Source organism: Morone saxatilis, unplaced genomic scaffold (assembly GCF_004916995.1).
Source record: "Morone saxatilis isolate NCDOM2014 unplaced genomic scaffold, NCSU_SB_2.0 Contig16, whole genome shotgun sequence".
In the NCBI taxonomy this organism is placed as follows: domain Eukaryota; kingdom Metazoa; phylum Chordata; class Actinopteri; family Moronidae; genus Morone; species Morone saxatilis.
The window spans coordinates 1,436,525-1,446,650 of NW_023339718.1; the positions used below are offsets into that span (position 1 = coordinate 1,436,525).

Sequence of the window (10,126 nt, forward strand, 5' to 3'; positions counted from 1 at the left end):
CAGATGTTGGATTGCGATGGTGTGGGAATGATCATTTTTGCATCACAAATTTAATTTTCACTGAAAAAACTTGACCTTTTTTATGTTTTCTTAAACCTGGAGAACTAGATTTGTATGTTGGGCCATCTTGGCAGCTCTGTAGTACTTAATTATAATTTTACATTTTACCTTCATCAAAAATGGCAGCTTCTGTGATTTGAATATTGTAATCCACCATTAAAAAATACATTCATTTTTAGGCTGTTAAAATCAAGGGGTGGTATTTGCCACAGACGAGGCTCACCTCCACTACTGCATGAAACCCTGAAATAGCAACGGGGAAAAGCAAATGTGACAAAAGAATAAAACAATTGAACTAATGAGAATTTCTGTTAAGACTACAATTACAAACAAGTAGCCTGGGAATTCCCACTTGAAGTTTAAAGTAGATTTAAGTACACATTTGACATTTAACCCCTCTGTACCTCATTCATCCCTTTTATCACAATGATGTGCCAAATTCCTCTTCAAGGGAAACTGGAAATGATGCTGAAGCATGTGGGCGTCCTGTAGAAAAGAAAAAGAATAAACATCATGTGAATAACTGACACAAGAACAGACAAACAGAATCTGTAGGTGACATAAAAAGAGCTCTGTCATTTGGGGCTGGGGTGTATGCAAAACTAGGAAGGGACTGATGCCAACACCAATAACATGACGGTCTCTCATTGGTCAGATGGATATGATTCCTCCAGCAGACAGAGTCACACCACCTGTCTCAAACTAAATCAATGCCCTACAGATTTACTCAAAAACCAGGTGTATGATCTTATTTCCCAGCTCCTCTGTACACACACACACACAAACACACACTTTACTGCTGCGGTACGCTATCACAAGAGAATTTCTACAACACGACATCCTCACAGCCTCCTCTCGAATCGTACAAGCTTGTTCATGACGTTGACAACCTATCTAAGCCAGACTGTGCTGCAGTGGAGCAACACAAACAGGAGAGCTGGGGGTCCCACTAAGGGAGAGGCATGACTCACAACCCTGTCTGACACCCTGGATTATCATGCCTTTACACTTCAGCGGGCATTTGATGGTAAAAAGACGGAGGAACACAGAGAGGCTGCCCTTGATAAACTATTATAACAGACTAAGAGCAAAGGATTTAGTTGTTTGGTGGAGGTCTGTGAGGGCAGAGAGGACCCACTGTATATTAAAGCTGTCAGAGTGACACAGCGGGATCATAAAATATCAAGTAGACCCAAAGCTCACATATTAACCACTTATTGGGTCTGGAAGTGGAAATTCACTTGGGAAAGTTTCAAAATGTGAGTGACTCTAATGTACCCTCAGAGATGAGTGACTTCCTGCTCTGTCACTGCTGATGTGACATTATCCAGAGCAAAGCCTGAGGCTGAAGGGCTGCTGGGGGGAGGGGGGGAGGTTTAATGCTTTAAATGATGACAGAGGTTTTAAGGGCTGTATTAGATCTTAAGAAAAGACATCCCACAAATATATGACCCCCAAAGGATGGAGGCATAAATCAAAAATACACATACAAATGTAAGTTTCAAGAAAGGAGTGCAAAACTAATAAATAATGACATTAAACTGTTTTAGATGTGGAGGGTGATCATTAAAGGTTAACTCATTAAACTAATACTTAGGTCAGTTTTTACCTCACAGAAATTGGTCAGATCTAAGCAATTTGCACTGAAAAGCAGCTAATGAAGAATAAAACTTTTACTCACCTTGATCTAATCTGTTGATCTAGTTTCTTCAAAAAAAAAAACTATTCCGCAGCTTTTTTTGTTGAAAGCTCCCAAACTTATTCTTTCTCTGTGAGCGGTTCTGACTCCTGCCAGATGACACAAAATGCTTTAACTAAATGACAGTATCCCTCTGATTCATGTGTCCGACCGCCGGTGAGGTCCACCAGAACAACGAATGCTTTCACACAGATTTTGGGGTGGGACAAAGTGGCCGCACACGTAACTCAACCGGAGGGGACGCGGAAGTGTGAGCTGCAGTACCGGCGATGGCCGCTAGGCTCCGGGCTCTAAAACACCTCAGGCTGCCGTAGACACCTATTCAACAGACACCCTCTTCTATGAAGAGTCTCTCTTATTCCTGGAAATACCAAAACAAGTTTTGTACAGTCTACGTGTCAACACAGGACATACTGGTCTAAACTTCCTCACAGTGTGTTATTAACTGTTGGTAGGCTCCATTGATGATAGAGGATCGATGGCTTTGATTGATGTGTCATTGACACACAGTGGAGGAAGTAATCAGATCCTAAAATATACTAAATACTAAAACCACACTGTAAAAATACTATGGTATGTGCAAGTATAATGGAGGAATTTAACCTAACATAAGATGGACTACAGCCGCTCAAGAACAACACAACACAATAGAACATACATATTAAAATAAAGATAAAATAGAAAAATAAGAGTTATATGTACATTATATACACTTTTTAATACACAGATGTGATTGATGGAATACCACTAATCTCATTAGTTGCATATCCATGCATGCATGCACAACGATGGAGATTAGTGTAGAAGTTAGCACAATAAAAATGCTTGTTTTGTCCAACGAGAAGTGCAGAATCATTGGAATTATTACTAAATGATTAAAAATGCAAAAAAACAAATCCACACATTTGTAAAGCTGGAACCAAGAAATGTTTTTATGTTATAAAAAATTAATGAAATTGAAAATAATTGCAACTAACTCTGGACTGATTGAATAATTGACTGATCATTTCAGCCTTACTTGTATATACTTTTACAACAAAACATATGTTATAAGCTCTTTGGGTTTTGAGTGCAAAAATATTAATTTGTAAAGTAACAGGTAACTAAAGCTGTCAGGCAGTTGTAGTGAGATAAAATATTTACCTCTGAAATGTAGTCGAGTAGAAGTAAAAAGTGTCAAAGGGGGTACTTGAGTAAATGTACTTAATTACATTCCACCACTGCTTGCTCACCACCTATTGCCCTTTTCCTTTTTTTCCAAAATGAAAATGGAAACCATACACAGGAATAATCAAAGTGGACAAAACAATCTCACTATAAGGTCCATTTAGTAGCTTTTTCTGGAGTTTTCCATCACATCACAGGATCTTCCTCAGAAGAGGTCATTTACCCAGTTGTCACAGCAACTGCATATGTTCAAATATCAATTTTTTCTGAGCACTTTACAGACTTCTTGTCCTCGCTGAGAGTGAAAGTTAATTTGTGACCTTCTTTTTTATCCCAGCGTGCCCTTCATGGGTGGCTTCACTGCTGAATAAACATGCCTGCAGGGAACAATATTTCACAAATACCGACCCATTTCTCAACTATTCAAGATCACACAATGAAGTGGAGTATACGGTTTAATAAATCTCTGGAATGAGGGTGTGGTGAGGCCGTCAAAGAGAGCCACACACAAAAGAAAAATAGGTACCTTTGTTCTAACAGTGACCAAATCCAGGGACAACTATTTCCTGAGATTTATTTCCTAATATTAACACATTTTTACCTGTGCTGTCGCTGAGTTAAAAGTAAGAGAAATACCTCATTAAATCAATTACAAAATTGTCCAGCATTCATAATTTTATTTAAACTAAAGTAGAAAGCATTAGCAGCAAAATTAAGTTAACATTAAAGTGTATATTAGACAGCAGAAATGCCTGTGTGTGTTACATGATGTTATTGGATTATTATTGATGCAACAACATGTAAAATAAATCACAACCATTTAATATACTATTAAGTACATTTATAACAATGCATAATAATTTATACATAATATAGGCTACTGACCTTCAAAGTAAGAAGCAAGTATAGATGTTAAATAATTGTAGTGGAATAAAAAGTACAAGATTTCCCAATGAATGTAATGGAGTAGAAATATAAAATGGTAGAAAGATAGTAGAGATGCACTAGAATTAAATAAAAAATCTAATTTAAGAAGGAAAGAAAGGAAATTAATGCTGAACACATGAATTGTTGCACATATTTTTTATTGCAAATTTTGCTTTACATAAGTTGAAAATACAAGATTTATTTGTTTTGCAGTATACACACACACACACAGAGACATCAGACAAACATAAACTCAAAACTGTATTGATTATCCAAAGGCCACCAACATAACCTCAACTCAAGGTCAGTATGTTGTCAAAATATCACATTTGACATCTCACCTGTGTAGAACTGTGTAGAAGGCAAGAAGTGAGAATACAACACTTTATATCCCCTCGACAATGAGGTTTAAAGGAAGTACACATTCAGTTTAATGTAAGCACCTGAGAGTGGACAGAAAAGCACTTGCTTTGGAAGAAGAGGAAAGATACATAATCAAGTCCTGCATAGCATCGAAGTATAAAAGAGGCAGACCACAGCTTCAGTAGTGATTACCATTATGTTCTCCATCAGCCTGCCTGGTTTACACAAAGTGACATGTATAAAAATATAAAGGACTAAAGGCAGAAAAGCTGACATGATTATTTAAATTCTCCGTACCTCCAGCTTAAGGCACAAACAGGTGTTCAGTATTAGAAGCCAGCAGTGTATGTTCATGAGACAAGTCAGAGAAGTCTTGGTAAATGATAAGCTGCTTATTGTTTTGTATAACTTTTACTAAATGACTTGGGACAATGTGATAACTTTGAAGTAAAATTCATTAAAAACTACAGTTCAATCCCCCCAAAACATGGACAACTATAACAGAAGAAAATATGAGGCTTCTTTTCCAAAGGATTTGTAAATAAAGTAAATTATGTGTTTTTGATTTTGATTGTTGGCTTAAAAATAAAAGCCATAGCCATAGCGAATTTTAAATTCTTATTTTGTCATTACAAATAAATGCAGCCCTTATCTTGCTCGGGATATAGAACAATAGTGACAGGTAGGGTTTGGACTTTAAAACTGAAGAGAAAATAAAATGTTTCTTTCAACATCTAATGCATAAATGAATGGGGGAGACAATTATACAGTATCAAACATTACATTTTTGCATTATGGACAGTTTTGTGGCTCAATAAATCTGTCACCACCTCACTCATTTACTTAAAGTTTAATAAGTAGCACTTTGATTCTTGCTATAGTTATCACACGTTTGTGAGGGTACTTAGGATCATGCATATAAAATATCTGGCCATACTATTGCTTTTAAACATAAAAGATTTTCTTGTAAAGAAAAATGACTCCTCAAAGGGAGAGAAATAAGTTTAAATTGAGTTTAAATCTGCAGCTACTTTGTCCCAGAGTCAAACAGCAATAAGTAAAAGGCATATTGAGTAAGCCAGAACAGGCACACAGATGATTGCACGCAGTGAGCTGTCAGATGACCTGAAGAGTGCCATGTCAAGATGTAGACTGCAGAGCTCTAGACTGCAGAATGTAAATGACTTTGAGTGGATCACTGGAGGAAAGAGGAACATCCTACAGTCACACTGTGTAATCAAGATCAGCATTCAGCTTATTGTATATGTCATAAATAGCATCAACAGTGGTGGTGAAGTTGATGAGGAATTTTCTGATTTTTTCCAAGCACTCTTCTTCCTTGACGTCCCGACCCTTGGAGAGGGCCTTCAGGAAATCTGACTTATACGGAGCAGCGTAAAGAGCTGCCTAGAAGAGCAAATACAAATGCCAAATTTATACACAACTCTATGTATTATATATATGCATATGTGTCTTAAAAGAATCTGAACTCACCCTGAAGAGCTGTTGCACAAACCAGCCATGATACCTTTTCAGCGCTATTTCATAGGCTTTGGTGACATTGACTCGAATGAGGTTCGGGTTGCTATCGTCCTTTTCGCCATCCACAAGGCTCTGAAGGAAGACTTGAATAAATCTTAGACCCCTGGTTGATAGAGAAGACGTGCAGATTAAAGTTAATGAACACACACAACCCAACAATTCATAAAACCTGAAATGCAAACATTTCTGAAACCTTTTTAGCCACATAAGAGCCAACGTTGCTCCGACTTTGGGCCATTGTGCGCCATGCATTTCCTTCTCCGCCTCCACAATCTGCTGGAGTGTCTTGAAGCGTACCGGGTTGGTATCATAAACTGCCTTGATTTTCTATTTGGCAAAAACAGTGCATGGTATTGTAACATAGCGTAACTGAGAAACGTAAGAGTCGAGTGTCAGATTTAACATTATACTTACTGTGATGTTACCGGATATGTCAGCTTTTATTGGTGCGAAAATAGTGGAGCCAAGGCAATCTGAGGAGGAATATTTACACAGAGAATGACTGAGAAAACCCACACACAGGACATGAAAACAAAAACTTCATGAGAATATGAGCGTCTTTAGAGCTTTTTGTGGTGACCAACAACCTCTTCAGTTAACACAGAAGCTAAAAAGGTAAATGTGAAAACCTGACCTCATAACAGGTCACATGGGTTTTTGTGGCTACTTCACAACTTCTCAACTTATTGTTTTGATGTGAGAGACCCCCTAGCGACATAAATTACATATTTTATACGTTTAAGTGGAACGCCGGCCCACAATAACACCACATTGCTGGAAGGTAAAGTAAATCTGGGATTAGGCCTTCAATATCACAGACACATCATCACAGTATTATCATTAGGTGTCCTTTAATTAGGCTACTAGAGGACCAGAGAATGTGGTGATGAGATAGTGAACAATGAGACATCTCGAGTACCGACCACACGCGGCTCCTAATTGACCCACTGACACAACAGACAGCTTTCAGCTCCTGAGCTGTTAGAGGAAACTACTCATGATGAAAAAGTCTGGTCTATTGTGCCGAAGTGATGCATCGCCTCAACACTGATGGCAACATATCTTGTTTCGGAGACATCCTCATCTTGTGTGGCTGTCTTTGTATTTTCCACTCTATTCGCAAGATTTCTGTTATAAATGCACACTGCCTCTGGAAACAATGGGCAATTAAACAGCTCTCTGGAGAGTAACAGTAAAATATATTTAACAAAAAACAATAAAATAACCTAAAATATATAAACGACAAACAGGAATAATCCCCAAACAGCATAATTTGTTCAGTTCTCGGCTCATTAAACACACACAGGTGTTAATTATTCTGGCTAATTAGACCTCTTCTCAGGTTGAAATTGGACAGAGCCATGCTGGGAGTTTGCTGAGGTCACTGTACTTAAAATTCAACTCATTAAAAATATGAGTTGTCCTACTAAAACAGGTTAAAAAACTAACAGGAGAGTCAGTGCCGTCCACGCAGGCCTGGAGAAGAGGGTCTAATTAGACAAAATAATTTAAAACACCTGTGTGAATGTACTATGAGACTGTGCAGGACTTTAATAGCTTGTAGGAAAGTTGGCCAAGAAATTTCTAGGTCAGGAAAAACAATGGTGACAAGGAGGAAAGAGCTTAATATCGACATCAGACTTGGTTCCTCTCAAGGGTTTCACATGGCAAATTCAATAGAGGACCTTTGGCATATTAATACAGAATGAAGTCGCACAAAGATGCCCTGGTGCACCATGGTGCCGGTGAATGGGCAAAGGGAACTCAACACCGTACTAATCAATTTTCACAACTTAAAATCCAGGCCAGTGGATTAAATTATGCATGCTAAAGGATTGTGGACAGCTTGATGGAGAGAAATACGATCCAAAAAAGATTATCATTTAGAAAGGGTACGAACGTTTCATTAGGTTTGATAGAAGAGTTGTGACAGATTTCCCCACAACAACAACAAGTTTTGTGTTTATTAATCAAAGTTGAACATGAAAAATGTATGACCAGGGTGCCAACTGCAGGGGAGCCAGGGGAGCCAGGGGAGCTTGGCTCCTCTTAATAACACATGAGCTCCCCTGAAAACATGATTTGTGAAATTTTGGGGTCTCTTAAATATTGATAATATATTTCTGCAATGCACATTTTTCTGTATCTTTATCATCATGGATTGAGTGCAAACGGCTAATATTGATGCACATACGTCATTAACTGATTATTATATGTCAGATTTGCTAACATAAAGCTAGTAGGACTACATGATTGCAACTATGAATGCTTCTTTTCAACTAGTGCCCCCCAACACAAGCCTTTTTTCCACCGCACACTGTGTATAACGGTGGAAAAGGGTCCATTGCAAATCCAACATCTGTGTGCACGTTCATCCAATCTAACAGTCAGGCTTGAATTATATTCAGCACTATGAGTCTACATACTTCAAACTAATTAATATTTGTTTGTCAGTGTCTTCAATCTGGCCTTTAGTGTAGCTTCTGACAAGTCAAACATTAGAAGTTGAACAGAAATACATTTGTCCCCCCACCCTTTTTTCCCTGCAGCCACTGACATCTGTGCATTCACATGTATCTCCACACAGCTTCATATCCAGCAATGTTGTCAGAGGTGCCTGCATTGGTCTCTACTGTGTCACACTGTGGAAACTTCACTTACCAAAGAAAGGTGGAAGGTATGACACAGCCTCCAGAAACGGTCTTGTTTCCACCTGTCTGTCAGCTGGCATCTGTCTGAACTGGTGCTCCATTAACAGAGCCATCTCTTTAGTCCGGACACTCTCTTACCTCTGAAATGAGAGCAATAGGCTGTCAACCCTCTGCTGCAGATTTACAGTGACACCAGAAAAAAGCTGTGTGTGTGTGTGTGTGTGTGTGTCATACCCCACCCAGAGAAAACACACACACACACACACATACACAAGTCACCTACATTGAAGCCAGGTAGTGGTAGAATATCCAGCCGACTGCTCGTGTGATCGACTTGTTACTGATAGATCCGGGTCATCGCCACCTGTCGGGTAAAAGGGCCGATAAACGGCGCTTAGAGAGTCCAGGACAAACACAAGAACAGCAGCTGATGTGCTCCGATCAGCTGACACTGTCCTGCTGCTTCAGTCACATTATGCTGCTTTACTGCCAACTAATGGAGTTTTGTGGTACATAACTCAAAATGTACAACAGAGTAGGTCTGTTAATCAGATTATATGTTTGTTTAAGTGTATTTATCAGATATTAATTATTTAATAGCCTACATTTTTATCCCTGAGCCCAATGCAGGCGGCGATTCAAAGGTCTGAAAGCAGATTATATATTATCAATCAATCAATCAAACTTTATTTGTATGCCAGCTTTTATACAGTTTTTCTTTTACAGATGACTGACGATGAGACAGAATGAGTGTGGAACATGATACAGAGAAATAAAAACTAAATTAGACAGATAAACCAGATTAGATAAGTTTAAAAATACAATACAAAGATACAAATGACGTATAACAATAATACTATTATGTTTAGTTTGTTAGTGATGTAATATCGTGTACTTCTTTAAAACAACAACAACAACAAATACAAAAAAACCCCAATACTATTATTATTATTTTGTTCATTGTTTAAAATTTACCAGAGATCAATGCTAATCAGCTAATAAATATTGGTGATATTGAACGTTTTGTTCTGAATTCAAAGAGCTGAGAGAGATCATCTATGTAAACAAACCAATTATATATCAGTATCATCCGGTTACGAAATCATATATATCCTACCTCACTACTTTTATTTTTTAATGAACAAATATTGTTATAATAATCATATAAAAATAGGACTTGTAATGTCCCAAAAAAAAAAAAAAAAAAAAAAAAAACTTTTTGACTCGCTGCGTTGTTTGAGGGAAAAAACAGTTCGCGTTTTTTTTTGTCCTTTCCTCTCACTCCCGTATAGATGGGAGTAACTAGGAAGTGTGTCCTGGTAACTAGGGAGGACTGGGCATATTAATACGATTTTCAGTGTAGAAATGCATAAACATCGACAAGTTTCAGCAGAAACAGGAGAGAAGACTGTACCTCACCACGGAAAGGGTTCGCACGTCTTATTTAAAGAGATATTAATCATAATAAAGGTTATTAACGGACCTACGCAAGTTAACTCGTCGCCGAGCAGTGAGATGTTTTACTGCAATTAAACGCTTTGTACATTGTTTTGATGTCTCCTGCTTTAATATAGACTTTACTTACCAGCAACACTTGTAACATATTAGTCATGCTTAAAGGTAACTTATGGTGAATAGTGCATTTATGCCTTAACCACATATAAATAATGTTTTAGTTGGGTCAGGTAACAATTATGCAACAGCATCATTAGATAGG

General features: G+C 37.9%; 2 protein-coding genes across 2 annotated transcripts in view; both read right to left on the reverse strand.

Moving 5' to 3' along the window:
• The window catches only part of trpv4 (transient receptor potential cation channel, subfamily V, member 4), a 14,527-nt gene extending 12,576 nt beyond the window's left edge, over window positions 1-1,951 (reverse strand). The window contains exons 1-2 of the mRNA XM_035659177.1: window positions 1,742-1,951; window positions 465-546 (exon numbers count right to left, since the gene is read on the reverse strand). Coding sequence (XP_035515070.1) covers window positions 465-473 — 9 coding nt within the window. The 5' untranslated portion in view covers window positions 474-546; window positions 1,742-1,951. The remainder of the gene's footprint in view (window positions 1-464; window positions 547-1,741) is intronic.
• A 2,054-nt stretch (window positions 1,952-4,005) lies between these two features.
• On the reverse strand, window positions 4,006-8,865 carry gltpa (glycolipid transfer protein a). The gene is made up of 6 exons (XM_035657773.1): window positions 8,693-8,865; window positions 8,420-8,549; window positions 6,173-6,231; window positions 5,952-6,085; window positions 5,711-5,861; window positions 4,006-5,623 (listed from the first exon to the last, which is right to left on the reverse strand). Exons 2-6 carry the CDS (start codon window positions 8,520-8,522, stop codon window positions 5,441-5,443), a joined length of 630 nt encoding a protein of 209 aa, XP_035513666.1. The 5' UTR covers window positions 8,523-8,549; window positions 8,693-8,865; the 3' UTR covers window positions 4,006-5,440.
• Between the last annotated feature and the right edge of the window lie 1,261 nt (window positions 8,866-10,126).